The 17,403-nt window shown below is 32.2% G+C and overlaps 1 protein-coding gene across 10 annotated transcripts in view; it reads right to left on the bottom strand.

Annotated features, from left to right (window-relative positions):
- The window catches only part of SLC4A10 (solute carrier family 4 member 10), a gene marked incomplete at both ends in the record, with an annotated part of 305,510 nt that overhangs the window by 99,802 nt on the left and 188,305 nt on the right, over positions 1 to 17,403 (bottom strand). For 4 of the 10 annotated variants that reach the window (XM_079709598.1, XM_079709593.1, XM_079709595.1 and 1 more), the window contains 3 exons: positions 1,867 to 2,024; positions 6,691 to 6,780; positions 7,767 to 7,858. In XM_079709598.1, the coding sequence (XP_079565724.1) occupies positions 1,867 to 2,024; positions 6,691 to 6,780; positions 7,767 to 7,858 (340 nt within the window). The remainder of the gene's footprint in view (positions 1 to 1,866; positions 2,025 to 6,690; positions 6,781 to 7,766; positions 7,859 to 17,403) is intronic. The other 6 variants (XM_079709601.1, XM_079709600.1, XM_079709594.1 and 3 more) reach the window with 3 other exon arrangements.

Below are 17,403 nucleotides of genomic sequence, written 5' to 3'. Positions count from 1 at the left end.
CCCTTTTGACTTCCTAAGAAAGGATAATTAGGATCCTTGAATGGCTTTCTTTATTTTATTTGTCTAACTAATCTTCTTCTATTTTTCACCTTTCCAAACTAGTCTAGTCTTAAATCTCTCCTCATACAGTGGCTCTACTGTGCCTCTAATTTTTCCTCCATTGTTCTGTAGACACATTTTGCTATGTCAGTATGAAATGAGGTCACCTAAACCTTTACACTTTTCAGAGTGAGGGTGTATAACCCCATTATGGCTTTTCTCTACTCCTGGGAATTTTCCTTTTCTTTCCTTTGAAACACAAGAGCTATCATTGTCATAAATATCCATCATTTACTCAGAGTTCATCGGATACCTTCCTAAGTGGTAGAACAAGAATGCACTGCTTGGAAGATGCAAAAAAATTTTAATCTACTAAAGTAATACCTCTATGGTTAGTAAGTTTCACATCTTAAATCTGAATCCCAAATACCCAGAAACTCTGAATAGATTACAGGGTGTAAATAGAAAAATGCAGCCTTAATCATACAGTCAGAGGCCACCTTAATGTGCCCAGTTCATCCTTCCCCTTTTTTAATAAAAGTTGGTATGTATCAGAAGTCTCAGTAGCCCTCCAACAGGATGAACAGACACTTCTCTCTATAACCTGAACTGGTAACCAGCTACCTGCCTCAAATCTGTTCTTCCACAGATTCAGGAAGAGGCACTCAAACACTGAATCCCCTTCCAGTCAGCTGAGCTCTAATAAAATGAGGCCTCTCCTGACTAAACTATTCCATATTTTTGGAATATTTTAAGCACAATCAAAACACAGAGTGATGTAATCTGCTATGTTTTAAGGCCAAAGGTCCATAGAAGAAACATTCTACAAACCCAGTTGCCACAGCACCTGAACTTTTCATCAATTTAACTTGGCTAAGGCATTCAGTGTTTGGATGAGGAGGCATATTAACAGCATCTGAAATAATTACAGCATCAAACAAAGGGCAGCAGTCACGTAGGAAATGGGGCCCTACATAGATATGTTTTTCTATGGGAACAGGATCAGAGTGAAAGGCTGTCTATATACAGGAATCGCATTTGATGGAGGGAGAAGGAAAGAAAACAAGGTCCCCTGGAGGAATTGCTAGGAACCTAATGTTCTGTAGACAATATTCTTTTTTCAATTTGCCCATGGACAGTCTTATCTCTATAACATAGAGATAAATAATAAACAACAAAATTCAGTTTGTATTGTGGTAAAGTTGTTAGTTTTTATGTACAGCTGAATGAAAAACAAGTTCAGGTAATCAAATTAAATTTGTACTTTTGATTCAGATTCAACCACAGTACCATGATGCTACTACCAATGATTCTTAAGACTCTATGTATGTGAAGTATACTATGCCTAAGATTGAATCTTATAGTACATTAGATACAGCAGGTAGTATCCTAATGATGGCACTTACATGTACTCTGAGGGCCTACTCAGTCAAGCATAAGGCAGGCCTTGAAAACTTTGATCTTTTTAAGTACGATCACACTCATATACAGGATCCCACAGTCTAATGCAATCTTTGAGAAAAGCCTAATACTTTATCACTTTTCACCAAAATTGTAAGAAAGGATTTATATGGTGATATAGACCAGGGTAGTCAGAGATGAGGAGCATGCCTAAAAGAAAACATAGAAATTTGAGAGGAAGGAGGAAAGGACTGAATAATTTTTTAAAAACTTTTTGCCCTCCTCCACAAACAAGAAGAAACAATAGTTTTGTCGATTACACTTTAGTTTCTAGAAAAAACTCTCAGAGGAAACTATATTTACACCTTTTTTTCCCACAAATAAATGACTTAAGAAAAGTGAAAAAGATGCTCTTATACTTTGTACCTGGTTGGGATTGGGACTTCAGCCAGTCCTTGAAGCAATACAGCTGGAGACAACCTGACAAACGCAACTACAGTTCGATCCAAAAACTCCAATTCCCCAACTAAGATGTTTGAAGCTTCAGCACCTGGAGGAATCTTCTTCATAAAATGCAGATCAACCTGAGATCACCACAAAGTAAAATAAGGTAAATCAAAATTGGAAACATTTGTTAAATCATATCCTAGCACAGTATTTCACACATGGTAACCCATCAATAAATATAGTTTAAATAAATATTGCTTATACAAATATAGTTTAAATAAATTTAAAAATAGTTAAACATCTTACTTGCCCTTTGAAAAAATACTTTTTTCTTTTACCTCGTATTTTTCTAATTTGTCATTAATACGTTGAATACTCTAGTTTCTCTATTCAATATTTTTAAAAGATTCTTTTTCAGCATCAGTAATCTTGAAATTTTCAGGGAGAAAGGAGTATGTGTTCAATTAAATGAATATACTTTAATCTAAATTTAACTAGCATTTGTCAATAGATTTAAATATTTACATAGTACATTATCTTAATTTTGTGCACAATACATTTCAATTAATTGATATTCAAAATATGCCTATTTCAAAAGAAATATAATCATGATTCTCCTTATAGTATAAATTATGACTTTAGTCTTCAACTTTATCTTAATTGTTCTATATCCTTCACATTCTATACTTGGCTTGATCAATCTTCAATTGTAATTTCTCATTAGAGAATTTAGATATGGCAGAGCAAAGGAAACAAGAATAAAAATATTAACATTTGGAGTTGCTGAAGAGCCATTGTTGAATTTCTGATATGAAATGTCTGTGACTGAAATGAATGCACACAAAACAAAAGCATCATTAACAAAAAGAAATGCTTGGAGTAAAGGGTGAAGTCTGAAAATGAATGTAAAATATTCTTAAGCATAAATATCAATTTTCATACAGAGAGCCTCAGTGAAAAGCAAGCAGTGATTTTAAAGTCAATTTTACAAGGGCTATTTCTTATTTCTAATTCATTTGAGTTGCTTTTAATGGAAACCTGTTTGCAGGGAGAATAATAGTTTAACTGCTGTAATAATTGTTTTTATGCTCTCATGTTAATGAAATGGGGACCAAAGATCAAAGTGGGAAGAGGAGAGAGAGACAGAGAGAAGGAAAAGAAGGAGAAGGAGAAAGAGGGAGAGAGAGGGGGATGAGGGGATGAAGAGGAAGTGGAGGGGAAGGGAGAGGAAAATTAACAGGAGGAAGAAGAGGAGAGAGGGAGAGAGAGAAGAGCTCTGGCAAATACAATGAGGCCAACAAGACTTTTTTTCGGTCAGATATTTCTTCTGCAAATTTAATGATTTGAGAATATTTTTCCAAGCAGTTTAAAATGACAGAAAAATTAAAACTTTTAGGAGGAATACCTTAGGATGTCCATAGCCAGACTTTAGTGACTACATTAAATTTGTTGTTTTCTGAAATCAAGACCACAGCACAGATATTTAGAAGGTTTATAACTACTTAATTTTCTGTAAGATAAGGGAGCCACAAAACATGAAACCCATTATATGAAGTATACATTTTACCACAAGGATTAAATATAAAAATAATCCACAGTACTTCACTAAAAATATCAAATAGAAGCAATGTTCTATTTAAAGAAAAAGAAAAATATTATAAATTCCGAAGTTTTTAACCTAAAAATTTGCTTCCAAATACAAATTTGTAAGCTCGTAATACCTATACACTATTAGCCCTGTGAGAAAAACATAATAAAGACTTAAGGAGATAAGTCTCTCAGAGTCTAAAAAAGTAAACTATTAAGTTTTCCTCCCAACAGAAATAACAATTATGCAATGTTAATACACTGGAACAAAAGTTAAAATGAGAAAATAGTTTTTTAAGAAAACCTATAATTGATAATCAGTGTGAGTCATATTGGTAACACTTGTCATAACTCTAATGAGAAGTTTAACTTCAACCTGGAAAACTTTCTGTGAATTCATTTATTTCTGACAAATGCCATAGCCTTAACTATTAGCGTCTGTACCTCAGGCAGGTGGCAATTATACACATGACTGCTTTAAGATTCAATTTAATTAAATCAAGGAGTACCAGTATGCTAAAATAGCTTAATTTTATAAAAGAAAATACAAGGTCCTTACATATTATTTTTTGCATTATACAATACCTAATATATCATTGATTGATATCTGTTACTGAAAAAATGCTTTAAATATACTGAATTTAATTTCAGGATTAGCAAATTTATCTTGATTTAAAATGTAATAAATTATAGTTAAATAATATATATCTAGAGTAGTCATATTATACTCATTACATTATATTATTCTTGGAGTAGTCATATATTTGGGGGTAATAGATTATATAACATTATCTAATTATATTATTATATTATACAATTATATGTTATATTATTCCTGGGATAGCCCTGTATATTTGTATTTGTGTTAACATACGATTCATAAAGAACCTTGTTTGGCAACCTAACTTTTAATATAACAAAAGATCACATTTAAGGACCACAGTTTAACCTTTTATAAAACTACAAATATCAAAAACCGCTCTGAGGAATTAGGTTGACCTACGGCCTTAAGACAGTCTTCAGGCGGACTCAAATACGGAATAAACATAAGGAAATTTTTCTGGTCCTCTGAACAGAATCTTGAAGAAATCAAGCTATACTCTTATGGATCTGGATGTATACTCATGCTTCTGGGGTCTCCAGACCTTTATGCTAAGAAGGAAAAGATGCTTTATTCTGGTTATTTGATACTTAAGTTGTGGATGAGAAACAATTATATTCTAGGGAACAAGTTTAGACAGAAGATCATGGTGGAACTGGAAGTGTCTGGACAAGCTACATGCTGAGATGTGAAAGAAATACAGATGGGTCTTTAGGCAGAAAGTTTAAGTCTTAAGCTCATTATAGAAAGTACAAGAAAAGTAATAGAAATTCCCTGGGGAGAAATGGTCTTGTGACACTAACCAACCAGTGATCTTGAGCAGCTCTCTTAATCTGGGATTCAGCTTTCTCACTTTCTAAATGAAATTTCTAAGGTTTCCTACAATTCTAGGATTTAATAATGCAACTCTTCATATTTCACATACTAAAGATTGATGCAGAAGAGAGTTCTTTCTACACAGAAAATAATGTGGAAGTTTCTTTAAGTCATTTGAAATAAAAGAAATTGCCAACATTTGGGAAATAATAAAATAGCCATCTTCTACCTGTCAGTTTAAAAACATAACACATCTGCTTTTCAAAAGCATTATAGGAATCAAAAAACCTGACAGTTCAGATCATGTTTTCAAACATTCCTTAAACGAATAAGTTTGATGGGCCTAACCACTGGAAGGGTTAAAAATATATAGTTTGAATGTAGACAGAACACAGGATCAAGTCACATGAAATGAAAAAGGACTTTTTTCCCTTAACATCTCAAAATTCTACTGGGGTTTGGAATTTACATATTAAAACTTAAAACATTTAAATAAACAAAGTAATCTGTAGACTAACTGATAGATTCACTTTGATAAATTTACTACCAAACTGAAATCATTAGGCTAAAAACCCTTAACTCATGTACCTGCAAAATCTAGCACTAAAGTTTGTTTCCATAATGATGCATTATATTTGTTCTTTCCAAATCCTACTACTCTGTCCTTCCAGGTTACAAGGTAAGAAGTATTACTTTGTTTTTCAACAAAAAATCCAGAGCTGAAGGCTTAAATTATATTGAACCTCATAGGATTCTTTCAACAGGTACATCCCAAACACTGTTCAAGGCACTGGAGATCCAATGGGGGCCAAAACGTATTAAATCCTGGTCTAGTGTTTACTTCTGACACTGCTGTTCCCACTGATATCAACAACAACAGCAATAATAATAGTAGCCACATTTTATTGAACACCTGCTATAAGCCCAACACTCTGCCAGGCTCTCTCTCTATATTTTCTCACTTAATCTTCCCCCCAAAATTATAAATAGATATTACTCTCATTTTACAAATGAGAAGGATGAAGTCAGAGAACTCCTCCAAGATTAGATAGCTTACAAATGCTAGAGTTAGGATTCCATGCTCTTTCTCAAAAGCATGTTCTTTCCAATGTGCCATGCTATGGACAGGAGACTAAGAAATATAGATGGTTGGCACTGAGTAGAGGGCTGTAGAAATTTAACTTTCTCATTAAAAACTGGAGCAGTCCAGTGATTTGAAATGCAATAAGAAGGAAAAGGATTAAAGAAAAGAAAATCTATTTTTCATTCTTCTATAGTTCAAATGGTTCTAAGGGCCCTGAAAATAAGACTACTGTCTCCAATTGGCTATATTCATTTTCTTTCAAATGTATTGAAGTATTTTTGAAGGCTGCAAAACTAGGTCAGACAACTAAAAGCAAAATGATATAGAGATATAAAACTCAGTGTCAAAGGGTTATATCCTTTAAAAAAGGTAAAAGCTAATTATTTGAAAGGATGTGATTTATTATCACTGTTTTTGAGAATGTTCACTGTGCCCTTGTTATACTGTTAATGCCTGCACAAATAAGTAAGAAACTTCTTATGTCATTGCTTTCAAGATCCTATTTCAAATGAAGAACATCAGAAATTAAATGTATGGCAGTTTGCAACAATTTTATTCCAACTTGCAGATGAATGAAGATGTAATGCTTTAAAAAGATATTTTTTGGAGAGGAAATGGAATACATTTGAACAGGCTTAATATTTGAATCACATGCCTCCATACAGTGAGATGAGCTTTGAACCACTGTAGAAACAGAGCCCGAGTGTGCCCTCACCTCTCTCTCTTGCTGGTGTGGAGGTCCTTTTTCATGCCTTTGTTTCATCCCACATGGACTAGCATGCCCCTTTTGTTGGCCTCCCAGCCCCTGCACGCATAATTAACAGACTTAAGCTGGTACACCATGCTCCCACAGAGACTCCACCAGGCACCAGAGGGAGAGCATGCACAGGACTGGACCTAGACCATTTTGGCACTGGCAGAGGGATTCTGAAACAGCAGCAAGGAGCTGATTGCTATTAATCTTTTCAGAAGCTTGATGCAGGCAACTTCCTATACACTGCCTCCCATTCCCACCTCCTCCCACTGTTACAATCCTTGGGAGTGCTAAGGACCTTGTGAAAAACCAATTACTCGGAGTGATTACTGTTTCAGCCACTCAGATAAAGAAAGGTGTTGACTCTCTTTATTTTTGGTCAATATTAAAACTCTTCTTTCCTGATCAAGTGTTAGCTTGCCACTGCCTGCAATAGCACATATAGGATGTCAGGAATTTGCTGAGAAAAGCACATTATTTTCACATGCATTATTTTCGTAGAATACATTCAAATAAATGATTTCATCTGAATTGTCTCCAATTAGATGGATCCCTCAACAGTCAGTCTTTATTATGTTTTTATTCAAAACTCTGCTCAGTCTTACTATGTTCTAGTGTTTCTTAACACTAATGCTTTTCTCTGAATCACGACAGTGAAGCCTTAAGTTGTGTGATTTGCTTTTCCACAAATAGAGGAAAAATTATTTCGAAAAAAAAAACCTAGCAAAAATTTTAAACAATAAATTTCTGTTAAATTTTCTGTGAAGTCCAGTTATCCTTTTTACTGGAAGAGATGCATCACACCAAGTGGCTGAAACCTGAAGACTATGCATAAAACTTAAACGTTTGGTTTTGTGAATAGGCAGAACATTACATGTGAACTTAAATGCTAACATTATCTGTAACAATATCAAGCTTTGGATAAGAAACAAAACAAATGTGCATGCAAAAAAAATTGTGTCATCACCTCTTAAAATGGTTGATAATTTCTAGTAATAACTCAGAGGCTTCCTTAAATGAAAGGGAGAAAAGCTTACCTTGCTAAAGTCAACAGTGCTGTTTTCCCTGCTCACATCATTCTTATTCTCAACACAGGCTGGAGCCGACTGAGGAGAAACAACCTGACCTGCTAAAAGAGATTGTTATTACAGAATACAAACAATTACTTACATAATTCTAGACATATTGAGTGAAATATGAATTAAACTAAACCAACATAGGTTTCTTAATGAAGTAAGCATGAAGGGTCAATATAAATAGATATATATAAATACAAATATTCTTATTTATCAGTTACAGATAGAAACGGGAGAATTCAGTCAAGAAAATGTAAACTAATTCTCAGATTAAGACTCTATAACTCAATAGTTATTCTTTATTAAGAAAGAACATCTACAAAAAGATTTTAATCTAATCATGGTTTTGAAACATCAGTGATTTCTAAATTTTATCCAAAACTATTGGGATATATATGTATATGTATATGTATATGCATATGTGTATATATGACAAGATAGACATCTCTTATGATTTAAGCTCAGACTGGAGAATTTTAAATGTAATGTTGTTTTTTAAAGGCTGAATATTTATGTGAAAAGTACATAGCATATTTATAGCTTCTACTGCATCTGAAAAAACAAACCAAAGAGAAAAAATTCTTTGACAACAACTTTTAGAGATTTCTATATGAGAGGTTCAGTTAGAAATACCTTTACCTCACATACTATGAATACTGTGAATATGATATTATGCTTCTCACTATTCAATTGTGTAAGCATACTGATATTGGTCTGCATGACAAGAGATCAATAAATTTGAATTGTATTTGTTTTCCATTAGCACTAACCAGCAACTTAATTATTTTGTAGTCTTTTCCCCATTATAAGAAAGATTATGATATTAGTTAAGTGGACAGTAGAGCTGAGAATGTGACAGCAGCTAACCAAGGGTAATTACATGCCATTATTCACTAAATATGAAACAGTCTTTTCAATCACAATTTATATGAAATCTGTCCATATTTAGCAATTAAATTATAAAAATTAACGATGCTTGCTTAACTTCACATGTATCTCTCTTTTCCCTAACCTCTCTCCAACCTCACTTGTTACATTTATTGTGATACAAGTAATGACAACCCAGCTTTGAAGCCTTGACCATATTTTATAACCATAACTCAGTGACTCAAAAATACTGCTCTTATTCTCATCTGTCTTAGATGGGAATATTTTCTCTTCTCTCTGCCTAGCTCTTCCCTCTACCTGCCTAAATCCCAACTTTATTCCAAGTTTACCTTTAGTTTCATCTTCTCCAATTACTGAATTTCTCTAAACTGCTAGTGTATATACAAATACCTCTTCTTTAAATTCTTTAAATTCTCTTGAAATCCACTTATTCTTTGTTAACTAGAATTTAAGTGTGACTTAAAACACTGATAATTTACTTTCAAATATTACTATAATTTGGTTTTTTGAACTATTAAGACTCTCAGGCAGGGGTCATTTATTAATAGGTACAATTTTTTTATGGTTTAAAATTGTTATATTGCCAGAGAGTAATGGGATTAAGATTCTTCTAAAATTTAAAAATTTCATTGCTTTCACTAAACAAAGTAAAGTAATACATTTGGTGAAGATTTTTCAAATGATTTTAAAAGCAAATTCACCTTAAACCATGTACACAAATTTTTTTTTTTTTTTTTTTTTTTTTAGGATATTCTGCTCTTTTGTGACCTATAGGGGAGGTGTCTTACCTTAGACTATGAGAGGGAGTTCAGTTCAGTAGAATTAATCATTGACCCTACATGATACAGCACTTCTATAAATGACATAGATTTAGAACATAAAAATCTGAGAGTAATACAATCCTAAACAATTTCTAAAGTGACACATCTATCAATATAAAGTATAATTTTATAAGTATATAAAAGTTATAATTTTTTAACATCTTTATTGGAGTATAATTGCAACACAAATTCTGATTACAGCGAATTTCCAAAAAATATATTAACTTTAGAGAAGGGACAGACTTAAGCTGCACCAGTTATTTGCATTCTCCCATTTCTAACTGCAGCGTGCGGCTACGACTGTGAACTGTTCATTAGCAGCCATTTAATTGATCATTCTCAAAATAATAACTGTAGTTTTAAAAAAAACCTTTTACATAATGCATTTGTGCTACTAACAGATGTCTTCAATCACCAGTTTCACATCATTTCTCCATATTTTCATGAGTTAGAACATTAGATATATTTAAACCTAAATTTACTGAATGTTCTGTAAAATTGAACAGTGAAATTCAAGGCATGGTTAAATTAAATAAACATATATCTGCTTTCTTATAATAACTTATTTCAAGTGATATAAAACTACATGGAAAAACAATTATTTAACTCAATCAGCAAACATACAAAAATAGTCAACCCAGTACAAACTCAACTTTGAAGAGATTTCATTGGATAGAAAATATGCTGTAACTTAAGATTTGAAGAAATTGGATAGCCTATGTTTTCACATATATACTTTAAAAGCAGAATATTTTTCATAAATTACCTTCAGCTCATGAAATATGTTTAAAACATTGGCACTTGTATTTCCTCTTGTAAGTATTAATATATTTGAGATTTATTGTTCAATGCTATTCTTGTTCTGAAAATTTTACAAAATATTACCTCATAAAGTTGATAATCAGGAATGGATTTGAAAAATATTTTCTATGACTATTTTAAGTGACATGGATAATGACCTAATGGAGAGTATTTAACTAGCAGGAGATATACGAGATGACAGAAATTTCCTTGCTAGTTCTAGATTCTAGGTATGTGCATAGAATGTATGCTAATGCAGGAAAAAAGCGTAAAAACTACCAGCCTATGACATAGGAATATAAACCACAAGTTTGGTATCTCTTATATTTCAGAGATAATAGTTAAATATTAGTAAATATTAGTAGTTAAATACATTTAATCTCATCAAGGTTTAAAAAGTACTCCAAATCTTATTTCTCAATGCATATGTTAATTTGTTAAAATGAAACAACACATATTAAATGTGTATACTTTCAAGGCAGTAACTGAAAACCTGAAAAATGCATAGGTATTATTATTTAAAAATTAAACTGAGAGGTTCGGTTTGGGTTATTTTGAATAACTTGAAGCCTTTAAACAAAGCTTAAAATTTTATTTGCTCCATCTACCTACCTACCTACCTACCTACCTATCCATCTAAAGCCTGTGCATGAATTATAGTCTAACTATTGGAAATTTCATTAATTAAATAATTTTTATAATTCTGTTATCAACTATAATCTTTTTCTGTCTAAACACTGATTTCTTTAGTTTAGTCCAGTTATCACTGCCTTTCAGAAGAAGGTGACGGGCTTAGATTTCTAAATGACTTTCATTAACTCAAATACTATTACATAAGAAGAATCAGTAAATTTAGGTTTTGAGAGGGCATCTCTTATTTTCTCATTGATATCTAAAACAATACTAGTTCATAGAAGACAATTTTCAGGTACAGGACTTTACATTCAGCCAGAAAGTGAATATGTGTCTTAAAAGGATAACAAAGAATTTGCTAGGATTTCCCCTCTCCAGGACAAAATAGTTAGGATTTAGAATTCCCATATATGTGTGGAAGTTTTATGAATGCTATTTTTTATGATAATTTTTCTAATCAATATGCCACAATGCTTTTGAACATACATATTTTTGCCTATTTCTTTATATTACCTTCACTATGCCCACTCATCACTGTCCGTACTAATATATTCTATAAGTAAATGTCATTGCAATTTTTAATCACATCTGTTAATATCTAAATAACTTTGAGACATTAAGATGATTATCCAAAAAGAGACATTTATTAACTTAAAGCTTTATTATATTCAGGGTAAATTATTCAAAAACTAATGAAAATTGGACACTATTATTATTAATTGAGACATGTTCATGACTACTTGAATGTAAACATTTGAGAAACCTAACATCATCCTTATATATTTACCATATATTTTAATTTTTCCAGCCTTTTAAACTCAAAGAGTTTACCATCTTAAATGCAAAATTCCAATATTTGTTATACATCTTATCAATTAAAGTGCATATTATATAGTATTCATATCAGCAACTGCTTGAGTTAATTTTCCTTTGAGTCATGAATTCATTTTTTCCTCTGGACCTCCATGTAGGAATCATATATAAGTTAGATAAAAAGTTATTATAGGCCATGTACTTTTCCAAGGCAAATCATAAAAGATTTGGGCAAGCACAGGAGAAAACTGAGAGTAATTCAAGCAACCTCTAACTAGAAAATGGAAGCTCTGCTTTTCCGCTTGTTACACAAAAAATTTTTCACCGAGTCCACTGCGAAACTGGCAGAGTCATTTCCCTCATCATAAAGTTGTGGGGAGAGCATGAGACTATGTCAGAATTACTGTTTTCTACTTTAAGTAGTGTCAGTATTGTTAAAGCATCTCAGTATTGAAAGACAACCATAAATATGTTCTCAAAAAATGTATTAAAATTACATTAGTTCAAGTCCTTACTTATAGTTTTCTTCCTCTTTAAATAAATTACATATATAAGTATTATAAAACAGCAGCTTTTAAATTTCTATTTAGCCAAATTCAAATCAATAGGAGAATAAGATACCACTGAAGTATATCAGTATTTGCTACTGCTTAATCCACTGAAAATCATGTGTAATAGAAGGAAACTGGGATGAAGACATGGAGCTACATTACTATTAACCTAAAGACCAAGCTGGTTTACACTACCTCAGAAACCTTCAACGCATTTAGAGTACCCAAAGGGTAGGAGATGAGGGAGGTACAGAGATGAGATGAGCCTGTTAGAGACAGACACAAGACAGAGCAAAATAAAGAAATATAAAAATGAATGACAAAGTTACATACATGTGTAACAATACATTTATTCATGGGAATAGAAAACAAGAAGAAAGAAAGGCTAAATATTTAGAAAATGTTGATTAGGTCAGCTATACTTCAAAAACATGAAAGTATGCACACAATTAAAGTTGGAGAAAAACTGGTATGCCTGAAAATAATTAATGTAAGATAAGAAATAACAAATTTAAACACATCATACTAGAAATATTTTTGCTGTTATGACTTAGTCTTGAGATTCCAAAACTCAGTAGCAACAATACAGTCTCTCAACAGACCCACCAGCTGTGTCAACAATGTCATCCTGATTTTTTTTTGGAACAATGGAAAACACCTTTATTATATAATGTTTAATTCTATCATCTACATGAGTTTTAAAACGTTTTCTTTCAAGTAATTCTAAGAATTATTATTTGAACTTTTTTTCTTCAAGATAAAACATTATAAGGAATACTTTTTAAACTCTTGATACCTTATTTATGAGACCACAGTATTTAAAAAATAAGACAGGATATAAATATCTAAACACACATAAAACATTGTACATCTGAAAATAAAAATGTACCGCATATGTAAAAAGACGCAATTATTAAGCCATAAAACTGATTTTCAAAAGCCATAAATAAAAATCATTCACAATACAGAAGTGTACATTACTTTAAGGGTTAAAATCTATGCAGGCCTAAAGAGTCAAGTCATCCCATCCTTCCAAATCTAAATGTTCTCCGGTAACCTATAGTTTTGAAAGTAAGTCAGAGACCTGCTCTGTAACTCCTTTGAAGATCCTAAATAAAAGGGACAACTGGAAAGTACTCAGAATAGGTTAGAGAAAAGATATGTGAAGGAAAAGAAATAGAGTTAGAATTATTAGTAAAGGAAACAGTGGAATGAAGACACCCTACACCTAAGGAAACTGAGTCTTAAGTTATTTTTTTTAGTGTAAAGGTTATCAAAAGTATAATAATATTTTAGAGTAGACTTGTAAGCCAAAGTCTCAAATACAATTGAATGTATGACCTAAATGATGAATACAAATACTGGTATATTTTGCTTTCTAGATCATTAAAAACAAAAGTCTTATTTTTATTTTAGAAAGTCCTTCTAGTTTCAAGAAATTATTCAAATATTCTTGATATATTTAAGTAGTTTCCACAACATCCTTTTCAGAGTTCTAATGTTAAAGAAGATATGATTTTTCTATTATTTTTTTTCTGTTTCTTTGCCAAATGTAGCTATCACTTTTTATTAAAACATCAGAATCAGACACTTAATTCTCACAGTTTTGATGCTTAATGAAACGTGAAAGTTAAACACAGCATGGTGGCATTAAAAATGCCTGGTGAATCCATAGCACCCGGCATCTTAGCCCTTAAAAGAATGTGCAGTACACCAAGAAAAAAATTATACAAAATAGTTAAGCTAGCGTATTTGGAGGAGTGATTGACAAATTATCACAAATCACTAAAAATGTAATGAACAAAATAGTGCAGATGGAGGAGAGAAGCAAGAAAATCACTATCTTGTAAATCTAATCTATAAAATGGAAAAGAACCCCATTTGGTCTCCAGATTGAAATATCTGAACGTTTAACCCTTGGGACTACTACCAAGGTAGCATGTTCAAGGAACAGGTCAACTAAGGAAGTAGAAACTTTATTCTATATGACTCTTTTAGAGTTCTGTATATAAGCATCAGTTTGTTTTCTGAGGGAATTTCAATTGTTTCATTTCTAAAGTAAAAGGTATATTAAACAAGAGGGGGCTTATTTCCATCCTTATGCTTGGCAAGGAAAATGTTTTCTGTTTTCGAGTCTCTAGAAGATACTCACTCTATTTAATTCCTAGCCTATAATCTTAATTTTAAAAACAGGTCAGTTTTTGCCTGATATACTCTACTGAAGAGTTTTTTTTTAATAATGAGAATATTATTTTTACCATTTTGGATGTATTGAAATTCTTCTGTATCTGTCTGTACTACTGCACAAAAAAATTAAATCTCTACTGCATATTTTGAAGCAGAATGTCAAATCTATATTTACAGCTATGAATTTTGATTTGTTTGTTTATCTAGAGTTTATCAGTTGTTAGAGTTCATAAGTAGATTGAGAACCTTAGTAATAAACGTCTTTCACACTTCTTTTCACTTCTGGATAGGAGATTTATTTCTAAATTGGTGAAGTCTATTTACATTTTCAGAATTCTTAACACACATAATTATGCAAAGTGTGTGAGGAAGCAAAACAGAGTCACAAGGAGGTGTTATAAGCCTAGGCTTAGGAAACCACTTCTGACAGCATACTCTACAACAATACTTAATTGGATATATGATTCTTATTAGAAATGTTTCCAAGTTTTTATTACCCTAATGTATGCCTCAAAAGGATCTGTATGTGTTCAGATAAAGGCTGATTGTACAGATGGTGACAGAATCACTTCAGAACTACTCATATTCTAGTTTTCAGAAAAACTAAGCAATTGCCTGAATAAGACAAAAAGTAGGCTCTCAGAAAAACTCTGGGGACTTCCCTGGTAGTGCAGTGGTTAAGAATCTGCCTGCCAATGCAGGGTACACGGGTTCAATCCCTGGTCTGGGAAGATCCCACATGCTGTGCAGCAGCTAAGCCCGTGCACCAAAACTACTGAGCCTGTGCTCTAGAGCCCGCAAGCCACAACTACTGAGCCCCATGCCACGACTACTGAGGCCCGCGCGCCTAGAGCCCGTGCTCTGCAACAGGAGAAGCCACTGCAATGAGAAGCACGTGCACCGCAAGGAAGAGTAGCCCCCACTCACCACAACTAGAGAAAGCCCGCGCGCAGCAACGAAGACCCAGTGCAGCCAAAAATAAATTAAATAAATAAATTTTAAAAAAAAGAAAAACTCTGTATCTATATGTATCTATATGTGGACTTTACGATTTAAAGCTATAATTCTGTCACCTCTTCTTATGTTTAACGAAAGTTTAGAGCTGTAACAAGCAGTGTGTCCAGGTCTACATGACATTACAAAAAATAATTCATCCAGTGAATTCAGTACCCTCTTCCCTCCAAAAACATAATGCAATAAAATCATTTGATAGTAAACGTTATCCCCAGTGAAATTTGAGATATACAGCTAGTTCACAACCGAAAATCCTTGCTTCTTTGAATAAACACATAACATTCTCATAGACATATATTTTATGGTCTGATTTCCAGTAAAGGTAATGAAATAAAGGCAGAAGTTTATTTTTATAAAATGTGCTTGCATTCATAGAGATTTAGTTAATGAGAATATTTTAATAAAGTCTTTAGAATCACATAGACATAAGTCCATAGTAAAAATTAGTAAATATCTTAATCTGTTTTCTTAATATCATCATATCAAATAAATGCTAGTATTGTAAGCATAATAAAAGTACTATATTTATAATAAGTTTCAGAAAATAAAAGCTTCATTTTATCATTTTCATATATAACATATTTTAAGGCAAATTGTGATTTAGAATATGAATATATTTTAAATATATGATGTAATTCAAGGCAAGTTATAAATCCTCAAAATATCCGTGGGATCTACAAATACAAGTTGGTATATACCATAAAGCACTCATAACACTTTTAGTGAACTTAATATATGCACAACTACAGAGTCTTCAATATAACAATGATTTACACATTCAGTCATTGAAGGGTTTTTTAAAAAATCAAATGAGTATTTCAAAAATAATTTTGCCATTTAGAACTAGTTCTATGTTCTGAGACAACAGTACATCTAACCATCTTTATTGAATTATTAAAGTATTTCTTCTACTTGTGTATATTTGATTCAGTAGTATGAAAACTGGTAAAAATTCCCATATAAAGCAGAATCTGAAAAAAACCTCATTTTCATGCATTTGTATATAAAGCATCTCTGAAGCTTTTGAAAATAGGACTGAAATTACATAAAGTCCACGCTGTCAATACACATGCTTAGTCTATTTGTGGAAATCGGAGTCTTTCTAGTAAAACATTTGAAATTACTTTTCATTAATTTGTATCTTTTAAAACTGGGAACTTTTATAGCTAGTGGAAGTTTAACCAATTCATATCATCCTCATGATAACTTCATTTTCCTTCACAAGACTGATGGAAAGGATGAATGATAAGAGATTTCTAAGCAACTTCCTTAATGTAAAAGATGAAGGGTCAAATGGATGCAAAGAGAGAACAAAATACAGAAGAAAGGATAAAACAATCAGAAACACTGTTTTTGCTTCATGATTGCCAAGAAGTAAGTCATGAATGACTGCTAGAAAACAATGGTTGTTTTCTGTCAATTCCTATCAATGGTTGTTTACTATCAACCATTATGGCTCATCTATGTTGGTGAGCCAAGATGGTAAGTGTGGTGGCTCCATGGACATTGATGATGTAGTACTGCAAAGAGCAATGAGCCCATGAACTAGAAATCAGGCTTAATATATGTAGAGACACAAGTAATGCACTAGCTGCTCTTTTCAGCTGTAATCTAGAAAGGGATTTGTTGACCATGAGCAACATGAAGCCAATATCTTTTTTTCCACAGTCACTAAATGTTGATCATTATTCATTTTAACTAAAAGACCTTACGTCAAAGCATTGCATTACATTCTCAAGCTATGAGACAAAGACTAGAGCCTTATTTGTGATGCAATTGACACTCAGTTTATGTTTGCTACATTTGAGTGTATAACTTCTTATTAGATAAAATTTCCTTTGCTTTCTTTCATGAGCCTTTCAGGAAACTTTAAATCTTTGTTAATAAAAC

Source organism: Hyperoodon ampullatus, assembly GCF_949752795.1.
Source record: "Hyperoodon ampullatus genome assembly, chromosome: 8".
NCBI classification, from domain to species: domain Eukaryota; kingdom Metazoa; phylum Chordata; class Mammalia; order Artiodactyla; family Ziphiidae; genus Hyperoodon; species Hyperoodon ampullatus.
Note: the sequence above shows the minus strand (reverse complement) of the source record. Positions and strands in the feature narration are given on the sequence as shown.